The sequence below is a fragment of the Gorilla gorilla genome, chromosome 15 (genome assembly GCF_029281585.2).
Source record: "Gorilla gorilla gorilla isolate KB3781 chromosome 15, NHGRI_mGorGor1-v2.1_pri, whole genome shotgun sequence".
In the NCBI taxonomy this organism is placed as follows: domain Eukaryota; kingdom Metazoa; phylum Chordata; class Mammalia; order Primates; family Hominidae; genus Gorilla; species Gorilla gorilla.
The window spans coordinates 78,366,085-78,387,875 of record NC_073239.2 but is presented as its reverse complement, the minus strand read 5'-3'; the positions used below and the strand labels follow the sequence as shown (position 1 = coordinate 78,387,875).

At 41.5% G+C, this 21,791-nt stretch overlaps 1 protein-coding gene across 3 annotated transcripts in view; it reads right to left on the bottom strand.

The window, feature by feature from the left end:
• The window catches only part of PRKCH (protein kinase C eta), a 334,858-nt gene that overhangs the window by 199,205 nt on the left and 113,862 nt on the right, over positions 1-21,791 (bottom strand). For all 3 annotated transcript variants that reach the window (XM_004055266.5, XM_055361793.2, XM_063697880.1), the window contains exons 3-9: positions 14,449-14,599; positions 11,985-12,019; positions 8,463-8,551; positions 6,756-6,885; positions 4,374-4,501; positions 459-602; positions 99-272 (exon numbers count right to left, since the gene is read on the bottom strand). In XM_004055266.5, the coding sequence (XP_004055314.1) occupies positions 99-272; positions 459-602; positions 4,374-4,501; positions 6,756-6,885; positions 8,463-8,551; positions 11,985-12,019; positions 14,449-14,599 (851 nt within the window). The remainder of the gene's footprint in view (positions 1-98; positions 273-458; positions 603-4,373; positions 4,502-6,755; positions 6,886-8,462; positions 8,552-11,984; positions 12,020-14,448; positions 14,600-21,791) is intronic.

Below are 21,791 nucleotides of genomic sequence, written 5' to 3'. Positions count from 1 at the left end.
AATTTCTGATACTCAACTTTATGAAATCTCCAGTATCTCACTGTCTCAGCTCTTTAAGAACAGAGGCTGTTGGTGCAGTGAATGTGATTCATACTTACAGGGGTCTGAAAGCAGCAGAACAACTGAGTGAGGAAGGGGTGATTGCGGGCCAGAGACAGGATCCTTTTCTCGGTCATGGTGCATTCCACATCATCATCCTGCAGAATCACGTCCTTCTTTAGCACCTTCACAGCATAGAGGTCTCCTGTTTCTTTTATTCTTGCAAGCATCACCTATGGCAAAGCAAAAGGAGGGAGCATGAGGAAGTCCTCTTGGGGGTCTTAGGGTGTGTGCACATAACAGGAAGAAAGAATGGCACATGAGAAATGTGAGTATGTGCGCATGCGTGCACACACACACACACCCCCCATACACAGAGCACACTTACTTCAACCCAAACAGTTAAAGCCAAGACTCACCTTCCCAAAACTCCCCTTCCCCAACACTCGGATGAACTCAAAGTTGTCGATACCAAGTCGGTTGGAAGAATTAACCCCAATCCCATTTCCTTCTTTGCTGCTCTCCTTTCCCTGTCGTCTTAGGGTCGATCTGGAAACGAGTTTCTGAAAGAGTAAGAATACATTAAGTCAGAAATTGCAGCAGAAGCATGAAGCACCCATGCACGAAGAAGACCTTACTGGCTGGGAGCAGTCTCACCCCCAGTATAACGTGGGGGAAAGATCAACTCAGCTTGACAGATGATCGGTTCTGCCACTCGAAACTCCCTCAGTATCAGCTTCTGAATCTGTGCTTACTGCTTTGTGTAAAAGGTCAATTAAAAATACGTCTAAGCCATGGAGTTACAGTTAGCGCTCAAGTGGAAGTGCATGGAAACACCAATGCCTTGTGTGGTCCCTCGGGTGCCTTCTGCGGTGGCTTTCCACGGGAAGGTCCGATTCCACGAGCGCCACCTAGTGTCCACTTTTTACAGAGAGCAGTTCTCATGTCTGCTCAGAGATTCAAGCATCATTCAGCACCAGGACACGCATGAAGCAACGTTTTTTAATCAATATTTTAAATTATATAGGAGAAATAAAAGTCCAATGTGAATATTAGAACAATGATCAAAAGCATGAAGAATAAAAATCTAAATACCTAAAATCTCACCAGCCCCCTGCCAAAGATATCTATATCCATGTATAAATAACACACACGCACACATTTTTATACTTGGTTAATTTTTAAAAACATAATCAAATTATGGTTTCATAACATACATTTGTATTCAAAAATTTGTCCTGGGTATTTTCCATGCCTTTAAATATCTTTCAAGAACATGAGTTCTAATGGCTATTCAATATCCATTTCATGGATATCTCACAATGTATTAATTCCCCTGCCATTAGAAAGATGAGGCATCTCCCCTTTGTCACCACAATGAATAACACTGGAGTGAATACACTTCATGCAAATCTTCAAAACAGAGTAATTAAGGGTCTAGCTCTCAAGAAAGCTGCCTGGATTCAATAACAGCTCTGCAAGCTAACCTAAGACCCTGAGCAAGTTACCTACCCAGCCTCTCCCTACCTCAGTTTCCTCTTCTGACAAAGAGAAGGTTAAAGCATCTGCCACATGAGTCATTAGGAGGCCTAAATGAACAAATGCATGTAAAGCACTTAGATTGGTGCCTGGCACATTCAATAAACTTAAGCTGTATTGTCATTATCATCATTCAGTTTCTTAAGATAACTTCCTCCAAATGGAATTCCTTGGGCCAAAGTGCTAATTTTGAAGACTTCTGATACACAGCCAACTTACCGTCTACAATAAGACTGACCAATCTACACTCTCACCAGCATGATGAGAGTTCTAGCTTCAACACAATGAATGGAAGGTAAGTGTGCCTGCCTCAGTTGGCTTTCCAGTTCCATCCTACTGAGTACCTGAGGATGTTGCTACCTAAAGGCAAGGTGACTTTTGCAGCTGGCCCACCTTGAGACATTTATAAGATAAGCTACCACTAGACAACAGATCAAAAGTCTAACATCCAGCCAGGCACCGGATATCATGGATTAAGGATACTTGATTCAAATGACAAGTGCACTGTCCATTCCTAAAGATCGTGCTGCATGATCTTTATTCCTATTCTTATCTTATTCCCATTGTATCTTAGAAGCCCTAGTTCAGGCTGATATCTTTAATCTCTGCTCTTCAGGGATAACTGTCCCATGCATTAGCAATCCCCGCACAATATTGGCATCCTGCCCGCCTACCCACAAGACAGACAGACCGGATTTCAAATACATTTTTTTACATAATAGATTTCAAATACATTTTTTCACCACGATTTGATGAAACCCATTCATCTAAATCACATGTAACAGTCATCGCTGATTTAGTATGATCTAATATAAGGATTAAAACATTTATCGTAGTGGCAATTCAATAAATTGTCAATAGGCCAGGCGCGGTGGCTCAAGCCTGTAATCCCAGCACGTTGGGAGGCCGAGACGGGAGGATCACGAGGTCAGGAGATCGAGACCATCCTGGGTAACATGTTGAAACCCCATCTCTACTAAAAAAAAAAATACAAAAAATTAGCCGGGCGTGGTGGCGGGCGCCTATAGTCCCAGCTACTCAGAAGGCTGAGGCAGGAGAATGGCGTGAACCAGGGAGGCGGAGCTTGCAGTGAGCTGAGATTGTGCCACTGCACTCCAGCCTGGGCGACAGAGCCAGACTCCGTCTCAACAAAAAAAAAAAAAAAAAAAAAAATTGTCAATGAAAGTCCCTGATCTACTAGGCAGGAGTCCTTCAGTAAAAAGGAAATGAGGTGGTTGGTGCTGACATTTTCAGGATTATCAAGAATCTCACAGTAATTGCACTTCCCCTCCTCAGCACCCAGAGATTAATTAGTTAAGTCGATAATTTTCCTGAACTGGACACCAAGCTACACCGTTCAGATCTTACAGCCATGGCTATTTCCCATCTCTAGACACTGACCAGGAAGGCAACAGTAAGACATGGGCTTGGGAAGCAGCCAAGGCTCAACTGGATGACAGCAGGTGGAGGTCATTCAGGGAGAGTGCTGACAAAAACATGTGCACTGCAACTGACACAACTCCACTCACTCCTGAGAGTCCAGAGGGAGAGACTCCTGTCTCCTGCTGAATGTGAATGATAAATTCACAATCCATAAACCAAAACTGCAGAACTGCTGGACTCCAGGGCTGTGCAGAGCCTCTGAGATCTTCAAGTTGAACCACTTTAAAGGTGAGGACGCTGACGCCCATAGTTACTGGTCACCTGTCCTGCCTGGTCCCCAGCCAAAAGCATAACCCAGGATCCCGGGTTTTAGGCTTTCACCAGACCACAGTGACAGGAAGCTGATTTTCAAACAGAAAAGAAAGGCTGGGCGTGGCAGCTCATGCCTGTAATTCCAGCACTTTGGGAAGCCAAGGTGGGCGGATAGCTTGAGATCAGAAGTTTGAGACCAGCCTGGCCAACATGGAGAAACTCCGTCTTTACTAAAAATACAAAAATCAGCCGGGTGCGGTAGTGGGCACCTGTAATTCCAGCTACTCGGGAGGCTGAGGCAGGAGAACTGCTCGAACCTGGGAGGTGGACGTTGCAGTGAGCCAATATCACTGCACTCCAGGCTGGGTGACAAAGCGAGACTCTGTCTCAAAAAAACAAATAGAAAAAAGAAAAAAGAAAAAAAAAAGGAAAAGAAAGGAAAAAGGCCTTCTTTTGCTTTCTGTTTATTACTTGTTGCTCATGCTCATTATTTCTTGTCATATAACTGTACATGCAATCTTATCTGTGAAACAAATTGCTATTAAAAATGCTATTTCAGCCAGACACAGTGGCTCACACCTGTGTAATCCCAACACTTTGGGAGGCCAAAGCGAGAGGATCGCTTGAGCCGAGGAGTTTGAGACCAGCCTGTGCAACAAAGTGAGACTCCATCTCTACAAAAAAAAATTAAAAAATTACCCTGACATAGTGGCACACACCTGCAGTCCCAGCTACTTGGGAGACCGAGGTAGGAGGATCACTTGGGCCTAGGCAGTCGAGTCTGCAGAGAACCATAATTGTGCCACTGCACTCCAGCCTGGGTGACAGAGGAAGACCCCATCTCAAAAAGGAATGAAGGCAGGAAGGGGAAGGGGAAGGGAGGAAGGAAGGAAAAAGGAAAGGAGAGGAAAGGAGAGGAGAGAGAGAGAAAAAAAAAGAAAGGGAGAAAGAGAGAAAGAAAGGAAGAAAGAAAGGCAATAAGTCTGTTTATTGTATTTGCTAAGATTAGGAACTTTGATGAGGCCACATGCTCTCATTTGGGCTCACCACATCTGAGCAACTTCTAAATTACGATACATGGAAAAAAAGAAAAGTCTCACCGAGGTTGGAGAAATATTTCCGGGTTGGAGACCCATCCCTGCCAGGGTCTTGGCAAGTTCCACAGCATTTACCCCACAGTTAGGGGCCACGTTCGCTTGACATCGAATATGCACATTCATTTTACATACTAGAGGGAAAAGGAAAACAGAATCCATGTTCAGAAAGGAACCGAGTCAACATGTGCTGCAACAGAGAACTTTAATAGCCTAAAAGATTATAACAGAGGAATTATACCGGCTGAACAGTATCATTTTCTCATAAAATTAAGCTCACACTAGTAATAGTTCCTGACATTTTATCTATTTCTGTTTTCTGCAGAAGCAGAAAGCCAAGCATACTAAAGAATAATATATTTCAAATACATATTTTTCACCATGATTTGATGAAACCCATTCATCTAAATCACATGTAACAGGCATTGCTGCCTTAGTATGATCTAAGATTAAAACGTTTATTGTAGCGGCAATTCACAGGCAATTAAATAACAAAGAATCATGTCAACTGTATTTTTTTCTGTCTCTCAACAGTGAAATAAAAGGTAGCAGTTTAAATGCCACATGTAGATCACTGTTCAAACAGGATGGAAATGGTGTTTCTACAAGAAAAACCTCTATCTGCAGCTTTCTTTCTGAGTATTGTTGTGGTTGGGCAGCCCTCAGCACAGAGATGGGCATCCTGTGAGCCTGTGGTTCTCAGCATTTGCAGCCTGTGGTTCTAACTGCTTCATAGTGGGGAAAGGCAACTTTTAAAACTTTTTGAAGGTCAGAGTACAAATGGCAGTTGAAGAGGCGAGCAAAGAAAGCTAAGCTCCTGAGGTACCGGAAGCTGCCTGGGGACGATGAAGGATCTGAGGCGTTGTCAGCTGGAATAAATTCTGAGACAGTTTTTTGACATGGGCCCTGCTGATGGGAGGTGAAACTGAAGCGACAAGCAACACATTCCTGTTTTATGGAGTCAGTCCATCTTGGAAGCACACATAGATCCAGGTTTTGTGGGGCCTGAATTTACATAATTTAGGAGGCCTTCTTTAAGAAAAAGAACACCAAATCAAGTAGAGGGCTTTGGAAGGTGCCCTTGAGAGAGAGGAGCCCTGAGACTTAAGCTTCATGGGAAACCCACCCCTCTCAGGAAGACAGGTGTTAAGACACACGAGCCTACAGAAGCCTTTCAAAACCACTAAGTGACCATAAAAGCAAAAATCACAAGAGCCGGATTGCTGCAGGTGTGCTACCCTCAGGCCACTAGGGAAGAGGACAATGCAGATGAGCCCCATGCATGGCTCTGCGCATCAGCAACAATGCAAGGCAGAAAGGGATTTCCCACTGGGAACCCATACCCAGGTGAGACCATCACACTAAGATCAAGCTGCACCTGGACCAACGCCCTACAAGTTATCCATGAGCTGGCTACTGATTTGGTTTTATGAAAAAAAAAATTATTAGTGTTCTACAGAGATAGAAGAATGTGCCCTTCTTAAAGACAAGTGACTGGCCCCTTTTTATTGACAGAAGCAGGCTCTGTAAGTCCAAGCACTCAATGGAAGTTGTCTGGCTATACTCATGCCAATTCTACCTCACCATTGTTCTCCTCAACTGGCGACTTGGGGTGTGTCTGATAAGGAAGGCTTCAGGTGCACCCCACGGCAGTCAGATCATTACATTTCCATACAAGATGGCACAAGGCCAACAGCTCCCTAACTCCTAACAGGACAGGGATAAGCTCTCACCCACTCAGAGCCTTTGCTAGGGCCAAAGTTCCAAACTCTCACTCCACTGGGCACAGCTGGTGAGATGCAAGCTTACAATCAAGGCTTTATCTCCCTTCATTCTACCCCTGTCTCCAATCTCTTTCACAAGACCCAGGGCAGCTCTTTTTATGCTGTGACAACTCAATTCCTACTGATTTCTGGTGAGATCATCAGATCTATTCTGCCATTTCTTACTCTTAACCCAACCTTCTCATTTGGCCATCTCACCTCCTCACCTCCTCCTAACTTCCATTTCTTTGAAATTTTTATTTATTTTTTTCTTTTTAGTGTCTCACCTGACTCAACCATCTTCCATTTCTGACTAAGATCCCATCTTTTTCTCTTCCAAACACCTATTAAAATACAGTGTCAAGGCCGTATTTGTCAGCTAGCGAGCTAGATCATTGAATATACCATTTGACTTAATGTCCTATGGTTAGAAAATGTTGGCATCAGATGAAGTTCTCTTTACATGCCTGACAAGAAACATGTAAATTTAAAATGACTAAGATGTTGATTTACAACATATCTAAAACCATCAGTTCTAGGACAGATTCTGAGTCCACAGAATTCTGAAAGCTTAGGGCATAGTGTTCCCATGAAGAGGTGGGTACCCAGCACCTCAGCATCTCACTTTTACACTGAAGTCCTTGTCGCATTATTCCCCAGAGCAGTGAGCCACAGTGATCACAGAATGTTGGCACTTTGTAGTTGTGGATGCTGAACTTGTGTGGAATGTTGATCCCGAACCTCTGCTCTGCAATCTGTAAAAAAGGAAATAAAGGGACAAGCGCTAAAATGTCATACCAATGTCTTTTGTAAAAACTGTAATAGGAGCCCATCAAATGCAAAGAGTCACTATGACACCTGAGCTAGGTATATTATTTTACTGTACTCAGCCCTGATTAATTACTCAGGTCTTACGAACCAGACTAAACACATTTTCTAATGAACAGGACAAGACAGAAATGTGGGAAACACATTAGATCATTTGCCATTTTGAGAAATAAAAACTAAGATTTTCACTTCATCTTTCATATTCAGGCCATATTTCTCTCCTTGCCAGTCCCCTAACACCTCCATCTATTTCCCAGAACCTTTTAACTTCAGGATTAAATGGGTCTTTTACACACTATATATACTTGCTATCACTATAAATTCTTCCAGCCATTGTGTCACGGGAAGAAAAATAAAAAGAAGAGACTCAGAGGCCATGGAACCACAGAAGGAATTTATTCCAAAGTGACATTAAAGTAACTACTTATTCAGCTCTTCCAGCCTTTCTTTGCCTGGCATTTGCAATCTGACAATCTCAGTTAAATCTCAGTTTCCAGCAAATAATTCCACTAGGCATGTACTCTGCAGTCCATACCACAATTTGATGCTATAACAACAGATCCATGCATGACAAGGAGTAGGACAATCATTACTCCTCTTGAAACTTTTCTGGCCTCTTTCTTGGAAAAGCTGTGGTTTATACCTCTAGGTATACTCTTTAGCAATCCTATATGTGTACTATAAAGAACCATTGTGTTCCAGAGTCATTCTTCCAATGCCTCTGCAAATCTACTGCTAAGTGTCAGCAACACTCCATCTGCTTTTACCTCTAGAATTTAAAATGTACGCCTATTGCAGATGAATGCAATATGAGTGGCAAGAATGACGTTGAAGCTTATACACATACACACACACACACACACACACACACACAGAGACAGAGAGAGAGAGAGAGACATCTTCCCTGAAATTTCTTAAGAGGCTGGAGAAAGCCAGCAATCTTTTTACTTAGGAAACATAATTTACAGTTATTAACATATGTGTCACATCAATTCTATGTTGTTTAACTTACAAAAACTGTGTGAGGGAAACATTGATCCTGTTTTAAGACTGAGGAAAAGAGAGATTGTAGGCCTTGCCTCAGCTCATAGAGAAGATGGCTAACAGAGGCTGGATTCAGCATTCAAATCCAGGCTGTCAGATGCCAAGTTCAGGGCTCCTTTCACTCTGCCAAAAGTCTCTCCAAATAAGTAGAACCAATCCATATAGCTTATACCCAGCCAACCACTAATGGGGTCCTCACAAAGGAGGGATGATGCCACATAAATACAGAAATATAAATGCCACAATTTAAAAAAAGAGAGCGAGAGAGAAATTTCTATTCTAATACAACCCTTGGCTTCAAAGAATGTGGAAGGGAGGTGGCAGGGGGAGGAAAGCAGAGGTTTGGGGACGGGGAGAAGGAAAAGAGGGGGAGGAAAGGAGGGAGGGAGGGAGAGAGACGGCGGTACACAGCATAAACAATACACACGCACACTTAATCAGCAAACTGCTATCCTCTTACCTTCGAATCCACTTTGTTAATATTGTTTTGGCAAGTACAGGCTGTAACAATTAGATGATGGCAGCGTTTATGGACGACACAGGTGCACACTAGGAAATTAAATCCAGCAATTACACATTTATCAGAAGCTCACAGTCCAGCCAGTTACAGCAGAGTCAACCAGGGCTGCACCATGCCAACAAGACTGGACTCGTCTGGCCCCCATGACAGCAGCTGGTGCGCCCATCCTTCCTATTGCCTTTGCCACCATCCTAACACAGACCTTTACTCAGGCTCAAACTATCCCTTATCAAGTCCTGGGCCTATTTCTTCCTTCCTGACTTTATTCCATCCTGCACCCACCACGAGAGGACTCTTCTAACACTCTAGTCCTGCCCCAATAATCGAAAACATTCCATGGTAATTCACTGCCGATCAACAAAGTTCAAATTTCCCACCCAGGTTCCAGGCCCTCCAGAGGCTGCTCCAAGCTACCTGTCACCTTTCTTCTATGGGATCTACTTGTTCCAGTAAAAACTACATGGGTTGCTCTTCCTGGACCCTTCCAACAAACTATCGACGCCCTTTTCTCTCCCTGGGATATCCTTTTTGCCTATCAACTAACTAAATCTTAAGTTTAGGACAAGATGTAACTCAGAAAATGTCTCTTCCATGAAAATACTCTACCCCATCCCCACTTGTAGACTGAAACCACCTGCCCTCCTCTGATCTCCCACAACCCTTAGCCTGCCCCTTCATTTCAAACCTTCCACCCAGCCTTGTAATGCCCTCAGAATTCCTTGCATGACGCCTTGAACAGAGGAGGCATTCAATAAATGTTTGCTGAATGGCTTAATCAACTGTTGAAATATTTAGAACTTTTGGAATAACATTTTTTTCATTCTCATCTAGATAAGTGATATACTGCAGATAGTTGAGCTTGTCATCAAAGGATAAACACATGCAATGAAGCAGTATAAAAATGTACATCATCTTAAGATCTTTCAAGACATGTGGAAGGTTTTAGGATTAACTACATAAAGAGAGGTGACATGTCAGTAAATAGCATTACACCTTAAAACAAATCTAGCTTTCATCAGATTCAATTCTCAGGAGAACCAAATTGAAAGTGCCCAGAGAACTGGTCTTTTTATATGAGGGGATCTCAAAACCATCCTTCACACAGAAAGACTTTATTTTTTGAGGTATTTGGTTTTTTTCCTGGTTAGCTTGGTAAAGGCTTATCAATTAATCCTTTCAAAGAATCAGCATTTGATTTCATGGATTTTCTCTGTTGTTTTCCTATTTTCAACTTCACTGATTTCTGTTCTAATTGTATTATTTCTTTTCTTATGCTCGCTTGAGGCTTAAATTTATCTTCCTTCTCTAGTTTCCTAAGGTGGAAATTTCGAATCTTGGTTTTAGATCTCTCTACTTTCCTACCGTATGCATTTAATGATCTATACATTCCCATCTGAGCACTGCTTTTGCTGGATCACACATATTTTTATAAGTTATATTTTCATTTTCACTTGACTCTAAATATTTTTTATGTTCTCTTGAGTCTTCTTCTTTGACCCATGTGTTACTTAGAATGTGACATTTAACCTTCCAATATTTGGGCATTTTCCAGCTATCTTACAGTAATTGATTTCTAGTTTAATTCCATTGTGGTCTAAGAAGATACCGTTTATGGTTTCTCTTCTTTTAAATCTGGTAAGGTATGTTTTATGGCCCAGAATGTGGTCTATGTTGGTAAATGTTCCCTGTGAGCCCGAGAAGAATGTGAAAACTGCTGTTGTTGGATGGAGTATTCTATAAATGTCAATTTCACCTAGTTGTGATAATGCTGTTTAGATCACCTATATCCCTACTGATTCTCTGCCTGCTGGATCTATCAATTACTGAGATAGTGAAGTGTCCAATTATAGAAGTGGATTTGTTCATTTCTCCTTGTGATTCTATCAGTTTGTCTCATGTATTTTGATTCCTGTTGTTAGGTACATACATACATGTTAAAAATTGTTATGTACTACTACACTGGTCTTTAAATAAAACAAAACTTAAATAAAAATGTTAAGTATTCTTGGAAAACTGACCCCTTTATTGTAGTCCCCTCTTTATTCCTGATAATTTTCCTTTTTCTGAAGCCTGCTCTGTCTGAAATACCTATGCCAGTTTGCTTTTGATCAGTGTTAGAATGGCATACCTCTCTCCAACCAGGCATTTGCTTTTATATGCCTTAGGGAGACATCACCAAGTGGTGTCTGCATGTCTCCTAACTAATAGTCTTCCCTGCTCTTTACATAGCAGGTGACCCACTGAAAATCAGGCCATCAAATATCCAGGCACTATAGGACAAAGAGAAAAAGAAATAAAATAACAATAGAGATGTATCTTAAATCCCATGTTTTAAACTCAAAACCATAATCTTGTTTATCCAGAGCTTCTCAACTTATCTTGGTGTGCATAAGATGGGCTACCACGGACTGCAGGGCATATTCCTGTGCTCACAGGCCCATGCCACAAAGTGATAGCGATTCTGGCTTGTGAACTGTCTTCTCACTTGGGACTGAGATTAACAGCATACAGGTCAATTATTGCTGGCATATTGATTATATATTTGTTTTTTCCTAACTTTGAAAGTTCAGTGGAATTGCTCATACATAGTAAAGTTAAAATTAGATCCAAGAGTATGTCTTATTCAGTCCATCCAAGGGAAGTAATGTTTTACCTCACCTCTTCCAGAAAAGAAGGTGAGATTTTCTTATCCACACATAGGCTACTGCTCTAGGATATGTGGTGCTATTTTATCAATCGTCCACATAGTGAAACAGATACCATGTGTATAAACTATGTGATGATACTCATGTCAAAGGTTAAGGGGGACCCAAATGACAGGCAAGCCTGATGGGCCTGGCTAAACCACCTGACTGAGGGCTCTTCTTCCATTCCTGCCATTGTATTTCATTCCAATTATGCTAGAAACACTAGTAAATTGGTTTCATCTTAGACTGTGAAAAATAAATATAACATGTAGTAACTTACAAGATCACTGACAGCTTAACTTTGAACATTTCTCACTTTTTTTTTTTTTGAAATCATAACATTTCAAAAAACAACTTGGATAATAGCTTATGTTCCCTAGACGGGGAAAAAGAGAAAACAGCAGTGTGCTACTTTTCATCCCTATCTATTATCAATAGGATTGTAAAAAACGAAAGTTTATCTTCAAAATTTAAGAGTATGCTCACAAAATCACATTACCTTTTAGTACTCTCATGTTATTGCAGAGACAAAACTTTAAACAATGAAACTTTATTAGGTATCCTGGCTTTAGAAATAAAAACGTCCCCTTTACATTGTCTAAAATATGGCCAAGATCTCACCAAACTAAAGCGTTGTATCTATACAGGGGTTTCCTTTGACCTACAGAGAGTTATTTATCACAATATTAAGGGAAGATACCCTGTTTTCTCTTGGTATAATCATTTTTTTAACATAGGAACAAAATGAAACATGGTTTTAAAAATGTTTCCTTACCTTGGCACTGATAACCCTGTTTCCCAAACACTCCCCTGTTGAAGAGAAGAAAACTACCATCAGTCAAGTATTTCAGCAATAACCCTCTTATAGTCCTTAAGGAAAACAAATTTCATCCTCTCCTCCTTTATGAAAAACACAATTTCAGGGAAGAAGCAAAGATCATGTGCTTTCTGAGCCATTGTTTGTTACTATGAGATACCAGAAAAAACCATGTGCTGGATTGGAATGTGCCGTATGATACAAATGGGTGGGTAAAAACCATTCCCATTCCATCTACCTCCATGGCAATTTCCTAAGTCCTCAGTGGCAATAAATCCTCATCTGTACGTGTGATTAAGCCTTGGCCTGAAGAGTTCCCACCTTATTCTCTCTCATATAAAGATGTTCAGATGCTGAAGTAAATGGACACAGATACACTGTGGAAGTGCACAGATGAGTCTACCACAGCTGCCTGTCCCAGGGGACCTGCCCTTGTCCCTGTGTCCATATCACCCCTGGAGTCCACAGGTGGGCAGAGTTGCTGCCACAATATGCCCTTCAGGCCCACCACTTCCATCTTTGCCTCTCCCAAATATATTCTATGGGTGATGATAACGATGGTAACATTAGGAGTATTCTCATTCTCATTAACAAAGACCACAGTAACTAAGCCCATAGGATGTGCCAGGCACTGAACCAAGCAGCTGATATATACCATTTCATTTAATCCTCACAAAAAGCCACGGGAGGCAGCACACAAAATAACATGGTTAAGAGCACAGACTCTGAAGCCAGATGACCTGATGCTTTGAGCCACAGTTTCCTCATCCATAAAAGGGACTAATGATAACCGTTCCTACTGCACAGGGCTCTAATGAAGATTAAAAGTTGTAATATAAAATGCTCAGAATAGTGCCTGGCCCTTTAAGTACTATATGAAAGTTTATTATACAAGTAAAATAAGATTGTTGTCTCTATTTTGCAAATGAAGAGACATTGACAGGCTACGCAACTTGACTAAGTCATACACCCAGTTGGTGATGAGACTGGATGTCAGAGTCCATACTCTTAACCATATATATTAATATATACACCAATATTTTAAGTGTGTGTGAGAGAGAGAGTATGAGGGTGACAGTGTGTGGGTGTGGAGGGGGGGAGCGTTAAAGGCTGGTTGGGTACAGTTAATGCTTCTCTGGTGGAAAAAAGTCAGTGAAATGATCAAATAAGTTTCCATTATGAATGTCAGTTCAGGTCAGGGGCCATCACCACTAATGCGTACAGGGGCCTGGCAGGTCATGTAAAAGAAACAGAAAGGTGTGACATGAAATACACTGCAAGAGGCAAGCACCCTTAGGTCACAAGTGAGCAAACCACAGAGAGGTGGGGCTGTGGCTAAGTCGAGTGCAGCCTCATGCAAAGAGGAAACGTGAGCTCAAAGACGCCAGGGCTGCTAATTTTTTCCCAAAAAAAAGTAATACAATTTTTTCCCTAAATACAATAAATGTTATGACACATTTGTTGGCTTCATATCTACAGCTGGTTTAGCATCTCAAAATCGTTGTTTCTTGATTAAAAATGTCAGAAATACTAACTAGCCCTAGGTTCTGACTGTTGAAGATATAAAATCCAAAATAATCACAGAAAACAAAATACAAAGTAATTGATCAACATTCAGAAACTGCTCTGATCCAAGGGCTTCTGCCTTCACTAAACAAAATAATTAAAGTTGACAACAAAAATATAGATCTCCTTTCACGCTACCAAACTGTGTTTTCTCCTTCTGAGATGGGTGTGTGAGGGCATCTTTCTTTCTTCCCTTTCCAAATAAATATGCTTAATTTATCACTAAAGATAACTACTGCTTACATTTATTTTACATTTGCCACTGAGACTGAGACTTAAGCTTCAGTTGTATGTCTAGTAAGATATTGCCCCAAATCTCTAGAATTTCTCAATGTTAAATTATCTTAGTTCCTACTAATTCCTAGGGATTAGATTATAGTATATGATCACTGAAGGCTATTATCTTCTGTTACATACCAAGAGGCCGAAGACTACTTTGTGTTTAGTTTTCTCACAACCATTAATTTCCATAAGTCATTATGCGATTCCTGCCTTCTTAAAGCAATACTGTTGATTATTCTTTGGTCCTTAGGGGCTGATTATCCAATTTACTGATTGTTTATTGACTTATTAGCCTTTTTCTCTGATTTATGCTTGTTGACCAGTTTAGGATTCATTAGCATCTTTACCAACATGATTTTAAAAAGAAATGATATCTAAAACTTGGATCTGTAAATTATTTAGATGTTTTTGCAATAGAGATTTAAATTACTGGGTCAACATATTAGAGTAAGAGCAAAAATCAGATCCTGGAAGAATTCTTAAATAATCATGCATTCTGCTGAAGTCATACATAACCAGAAGAAGCCTATTAGATGGAAGCTCTGAGGAGGACAGAAGTAAGGGAACCCCTTACCAGATAAACTCCCTGCAGTGAGAGCAGTAGGTGGGCTGCCTCAGATACGTGGCCATGAACTTGTGTCCATTGATCTGGTGGACTCGCCTTCGCATAGCCCTTTGGCGCTTCCTGGTAAAATGTTTGAAGATCCGGTCTCTCTGGAGAGTAGCTATATATTAAAAGGAAGGAAAAAAAGAATAAGATGTAAGGAACCTAACACACCTAATAGATGAGAAAGTTTGATAGTTCAAGTGCTCACTCCTCAAATTATTTTTTCTTTCTTCAAGATCTAAACCATCCCCCCCAAAATCATTATGGCTTCCTAATAGGACTCTTTACTTTGAGACAGGACCTCACTCTGTCACCCAAGCTGAAGTGCAGTGGCTCAATCATGGCTTACTGCAGCCTTGAACTCTCAGGCCCAAGTGATGCTCCTACCTCAGCAACCCAAGGTGCTGGGACTACAGGCATGCACCACCATACCCAGCTAATTAAAAATAATTTTTTTTTTATAGAGATGGAGGTCTCACTGTGATGCCAGAGCTGGTCTCCAACTCCCAGGTTCAGGTGATCCTTGTGTCTTGGCCTCCCAAACTGCTGGGATTACAAGTGTGTGTCACCGCACCCAGTCATGTGGCTTTTTAAGGTTAGACCTATGCAAACCCCTGAGATGCCCACTGCCTGGTTATAACTGGCTATCATGGGCCAATCTCTTGTAGCACAGACCAAGGGTTTCCCAGGGTTCTGATAGGGCAGTATGTGACATCAGCACGGTCTCCTAGCTCCAGTCTGGCTGTCTGTGACCTCACGTCTATCTATGGGCTATAAGCATTTCTCATTATTCTCCTTTAATTCTGGTATCCTCGCAAACTAAATGAGGGAATCGCCCACAGCACAGACTATGAGAGCTCTGTCCAAAACCCACTGGTACAGGATCACCTCTGTTAACCTGGAATAGGTAGAAATTAACCTGGAATAGGTGCAAAATTCCTTTTCTAACCTCACGCTTTTAAAACAGTGGCTTCTAATCTGAGGACTCTGAAAACTACATCATTATGTCTTCCAAATAAGTATACTAGAATTTTTCTAGTGTATGCAGAGACTTGTGATTAATAAAATATAGCTTATTTCCTCAATAATGCTTTAATCATTGAAACAAAGGAAATTTAAGAAATCATGAAATAATAATTTGCTAAAAAATTTTAAACCCTGGAAGAGACAGATTTCAAAGATAATCTCAGGTACCTGTTACAAAGGAAATTATAGAACAATAAGAAAACACAGAAAAATATTATACTCCTAGGATAAGATAAGGATAATAAAACTTGGCCAGGTACAGTGGCTCATGTCTGTAATACCAACACTGTGGGAGGCTGAGGCAGGAGGACTGCTTGAGTCCAGGAGTTCAAGACCACCTGGACAATATAGTGAGGCCCCGTCTCTTAAAAAAATTTTTTTAAAGGGATAATAAACTCTAAAGGCATCCAAAGTTCACAGATTTGCAATTTAAGAAATTTAAAGTTCTATTTGGCACAAAAAAAAATACAAAGCATAAAACTGAAAGAAAGAAACTGAGGGAGGAGAGGACTTGTAACACATGACAAAGGTTACTATTTATAATACACAGAAATCAATTTTTAAAAATATGAACAATCCAGTAAAAATGGGGCAGAGGATGTGAAGAGGCAATTCCTAAAACTGTAAGTGCAAACAGCCAATAACCATGCCAAGATGTCCGATGCTACCCAAGACGGACGCATAAGAACCAGAAGCTAAATCACATTTTTACCTCCTAAGCTGGCAAATACTTAAAAGGATTGCTAAAGTGTCCTTTTTAACAAGGGTTAGGTGAAACAGGCAACCCCATCCTGTCAGCAGGAGTATAAACCGGGCTCCAGTCCTGACCCTACCACACCGGCTCTCTTTTTCTTGCTAAGCCTCAGGGTTCCCACCTAGAAATCAGGTGGCCCCTTCTTCCTAGGGTTTTCCCAAGGACTGAATCAGGTTAACACATTCAAAGAGCTTAGCACAAAGCTAGGCACATCGCAGCATTCAAAAAAATGTAGTTATTTAGGGCAAGTGCAGTGGCTCACATCTTTAATTCTAGAAATTTGGGAGGCTGAGGTGGGAGATCACTTGAGCCTAGGAATTGGAGACCAGTCTGGGCAACATAATGAAACTCCTTCTCTACCAAAAAAAATTTAAAAAAAAGTCAAGTGTGCACCTGTGGTCTCAGCTACTAGGGAGGATCACTTGAGCCCAGGAGGTTGAGGCTACAATGAGCCATGATTGCACCTCTGCACTTCAGCTGGGCAACAGAGCAAGACTTTCTCTCCAAAAAAAAAAAAAGAAAAAATGTAGTTATTTCAATAATAATTTTTTATTTATTTATTTTTTTGAATAGAGTTCAATTCTGTCACCAGGCTGGAGTGCAGTGGTGTGTTCTCAGCTCATTGCAACCTCCACCTCCCAGGTTCAAGCTATTCTCCTGCCTCAGCCTCCCAAGCAGCTGGGACTACAGGTGCACACCACCAAGCCCAGCTAATTTTCGTATTTTTAGTAGAGACAGGGTTTCACCATGTTGGCCAGGATGGTCTCGATCTCTTGACCTTGTGATCCACCCGCCTCAGCCTCCCAAAGTGCTGGGATTACAGGCGTGAGCCACCATGCCCAGCTTTCAATAATAATTTTTGTGGAGACCAATGTGACAATACCTGTCAAAGAAATTAGAGTCTACACAATAGATCTCAAGGAGTGAAATGTAGAAAGAGTCCAAATGAATTTGGCTAAGACACCAACATCTTCAGAGATTCCAGCATAGTTAAAATTATACCTGCCTCAGTTTTTGTTTGGAGGTAGGTGTAATCTTTGGCAAACAGCCTAGTTACTTTCCTTCTTAAGTTTCCCATACGTCTCAAGAAGATAAAAATGCCCCTGTTGTCCACCCTGTGGGAACAGTGTCATAACCAATAATCCTGACAGGTTCTAAGGACTGCATAAGAACAAAAGTTACTACACTACACTGCCCTCTTCCATGCATGATACTTCTAGAAGTCATTTAGAAACCACGAAGTGAACAGATTTTAACATTCCTTTGCTTGCAGATGACAAAATTAGGCTAATGGTATCACTCTCTATCCAGCCTCTGTTATCATCAGCCTGAGACCCAGCTCAATACCGGTCAAAGCAAAACTTGTCTTGAATTATTAATAGTAAACACTTGTCATGTATAGATGCAAATTAAGTTCTCCCTGGGGATCTAATTACCAAGAATTAACTTTTTAATCCCTTAATACTACAAAGATTGGTTAAAATACCAGCCTACTTGCATGTTTAATATTTCATCAATTGAATCCTATTTTTTTTCTTAACAGCTATTGCCACTGCAATTTTCCAGTTGACTCCTTATAACCAGAGGAGGATTTAGGAAAAAACTGCATGCCAATCATTTCTTGCCACCTTCACTCCTGCCTTTTCACCTTCCTAAACGGCCCTTCCCTCTTTCCTTCCAACCATTAAGAGTTAAATTAGACTTAACCTATCTGCCTCAGAGCCTGAGCAACCTCCCCCAAATCCTAAAGCCGGGTGACATGCTAACCCACTGTTCCCACAGCAGCCTGGGAGTGCACCTCAATGTCTTCTCTCACGACCTGGGGCCGTGTCTCTTTCACTTCTGCCCCAGGCACTTCCCATGCACTTTCATACAGCGACATGGACAAACTTCACTCTGCCCTTTTACGTTACTTTGCACGTGTGCTTCTTTGTTTAGAAAACAAACATACACACTCATGCACCTACACACACACCTGGGACTTTGCAAGACATTTGGTCACATAAAGAAAACGGGCCCCCATGGCTTCCAATGACTTTCACTGTCACCATGTTCTAGACTGCTGCCACGAGCAAAAGGAAACAGCTCTCCTACACACTCTTCACTTGCCTACAGACTCCAACCCCACTTCACCATCGGAATGCAGAGGGAACTTCCTCATTGTTTGCACCGCCTCCTGTTTACTTAGGACTGAGTTAAAAGGACTAAAAAAAACCCTATTGAATACTATGGTGCTTAAATCAACCAGGGCTTTGAGAAATCTCTCAGATCATGTTTTAGTTAGACACGTCAGGCAACCCTAACATGCTCTGCAGCCAAAACTTGCATCACAACCTCTGTTTGGCTCCTTAGGTGCCCAATGGCTCTAAATAAATAGGAAGCTGGCTCTGTGTCCCAGCACGAAAATTCACATTCCAATCTCCAGAGGGGTGCTGGCCTGGAGCCCTGGTCTGCCTCACCAGAAGTGGGTTTTGAAAAGCCACCCCATCCACAGGGTGCAGAGTAATTATGTCAAATATAATGAAGATTAACTATTCTAAAATCCCATCTCTTCTGAACTAAAATTATATTTCATAAAACTGGACTGTCACCCCATGCTTGTTTTGAGAACTTTAGAAAGCACAAGTGACTAGGAGTCACCAAACAACCCCAGGGTAAGTTTTCATTTGCAAAAAGTTGCACTGGACTGAAACTTGTGTTGGTCATGTGAGGCTTCTGTGGAGGAGGAGTATGTCTCTGAGAATTCCTATTCTCGGTTGCTGTGATTCTGTAAACTGTTGTAACTTTAACTCAAAAACAGTAAATACATCATCCTCTTTGGTCTTTTGTTCTATCTGCCCGAATTTATGGTTTTATATCCCAGCAGCAGAAATATATATTTGAAAGTACTTCTAAAATATTCCAACCTGGGGCAAAAGCGTGGATCACAGCTCCTCATTTTTAAAATGATCGTAAGCAAATTAAATCAGAGAAAATTTCTGGCATGGCACTTTTCAGTTTCCAGAATTACTGGCGTAAAATGCACAGCGAATATAACTTTGATTCAGTGTAACATACGATTGAACTCAAGTTTAATTTGCCTAATATCAAAAGCACTGTGGTTTACTGTGGCTTATCTTTAAGGGGGCTACACTGAGAAAACAGAACAGCCTTCTATATGATGACAGACAAGAGAGTTTGGTGGTTGAGGCTGTGGAATCTGGAGCCTGGGGTGTGCAGACGGCTTCTTCCCTTATAAGCTCGGTAGCCCTGGGCAAGTTGTTTAACATGCAATGCTTCAGTTTCCTCATCTATAGAACATAAAGGGTATGTTCCTCATAGGGCCATTTGAGGACTTGATAAATTAATAAGCACAGCATAATTAGAGAAGTACCCAACAGGTAGTAACTTACCTAGTATAACTGTGAAAACCCTTACTTCACACTACCCTAGAGTTCTAGGAATAGAAAGGATTTTTTTTTTTAAGAGACAGAGTCTTGCTGTGTTGCTAGGCTGGTCTTAAACTCATGGGCTCAAGTGATCCTCCTGCCTCGGCCTCCCAAACTGCTGGGATTACAGGTGTGAGCCATCGCACCTGGCGGATAGAAAGGATTTTTAATTCAACTGTCTATTGTCTAGAAGAAGAATGAATACCTAGGAAATTGGGGCCTAGAGAAGTTAATGTACCCCGAGACACATTTAGCTAGCTTGTGCTGGAACTGACACTAAAATCTTCCACACACCCTGCACTGTGCCCTTTATTAACACCAGGTCTCCTGGTATCCCTAGAAAGTAATAAATTTTCTAGTGAGGAAACAGAAACTAACAGGAAGGTTAAGTGAGGTCAAGCAGCCAATGACAGAAGTGAGGACACCAGACTCTGTTGACTATTGTTGAACTACTGGATATACTATCAAATGTCTTTTTTCTTCTTCCTGAGATAATTTGTTTTACCATTTGTACACGTGGGAGAAAACAACTGTGAGAAAAACAAACAGAAAAACCTTAGAGTTAACCAAAAGCTACTAGTCAAGAAAGAACCAGAAAATATTGGTTTATATCTGCAAAATATATCCCGGGAAGGTAATGAGGTAAGGTAGCAACAGAATTTTGCTTAACATCATCAAAAAAACTGAATAAGAACTACTTGCATAAAGAATGATGCATAGAAATGTAAACACAGATGATGATGATCTCTGAGACAGTAACGACATAAACAGAGATTAGGACGCGTGATAAACAAATGCCTAACTTAACTGAACGGCTATTTACAACTGGAAATACAACGGTATTTTACAATCCTGGTTTTATATACTTGAAAATGTAAACATTTAAATGGGTATTTACAACAAGCACACCCCACCAGTGGGTGACAGTGACACGGGCACTGAGCAAATAAATCACAGGAGTTGCAGATATAGTCCTGTGACTAATTAAGGAAGACTTCCATGTTAGTAGTCTTTGGAAAAGAGGAAGGAGAACTTGGTGAATTAGAGCAGGGAGAAGGTACCAGGAATTTTGTGGCAGCACCTGTGACAAAGACTGCAACAAAAGGTTTTGGTATTTAAAAATGGCAGCAAGGCCGGGTGTGACGGCTCATGCCTGTAATCCCAGCACTTTGGAAGGCTGAGGCGGGCAGATGACCTGAAGTCAGGAGTTCAAGACCGTCTGGCCAACATGGTGAAACCCCATCTCTATTAAAAATACAAAAATTAGCCAGGCCTGGTGGCGGGTACCTGTAATCCCAGCTACTCAGGAGGCTGAGGCAGGAGGATTGCTTGAACCTGGGAGGCAGAGGTTGCTGTGAGCTGAGATCACGCCATTACACTCCAACCTGGGCGACAGAGTGAGACTCCATCTCAAAAAAATAAGTTGAAAATAAATGGCAGCAAAAGCCCCCTCAATGGCACTAGCAGTACAGAATCCTCTGTGTTTTTTGAAAACAGCTTAACTATGTAACTCATAGTTATTTCCAAACTCAGATAAAGTGGTTGGACTCACTGTATTAGACCCGGATCTCACTGTGGAGACCCAAATCAACAGCTGCTACACATGTTTCTCAGGGCTTTGGTTCCCGCTGAGGAATCTCAGCCCACACAAACACCAACCATCCTGCAAACTAAATGGGATGGCAAAAGAAGGAGAGGAAAATAATTTGTTACTAGACTGACTCTCTTGAGTAGGACCTATGGCTCATAGCATCCACGCAAGCTGAGCCCATGCTCACTCATCACTCCAGCCTCCTCTGCCAGCAGAACAGTGATTAGAACAGAACGTTGCATGTGAGCATCCGCAACAGGGCCAAAGTTCCATCCAGAACCATGAGAAAAGCCTCTTGCCACATCAGGATGGGAGGAGAGTCCTGACCTCCCATTTTCCACTCATCATCATCTTTCCTTTTTCATGTCTGTGATCTGTGCAAACTCCAAAGTACAAACTCTCCCCTTCTCAGTCCTTGAAGAAAGAGGCCTTGGCTCCAATAACAGCTCTGGTTCTTCTCTCTATAATCGTCTTTCTTAGTCTCCTTCACTGGCTTTTCTCCTCCACCCAA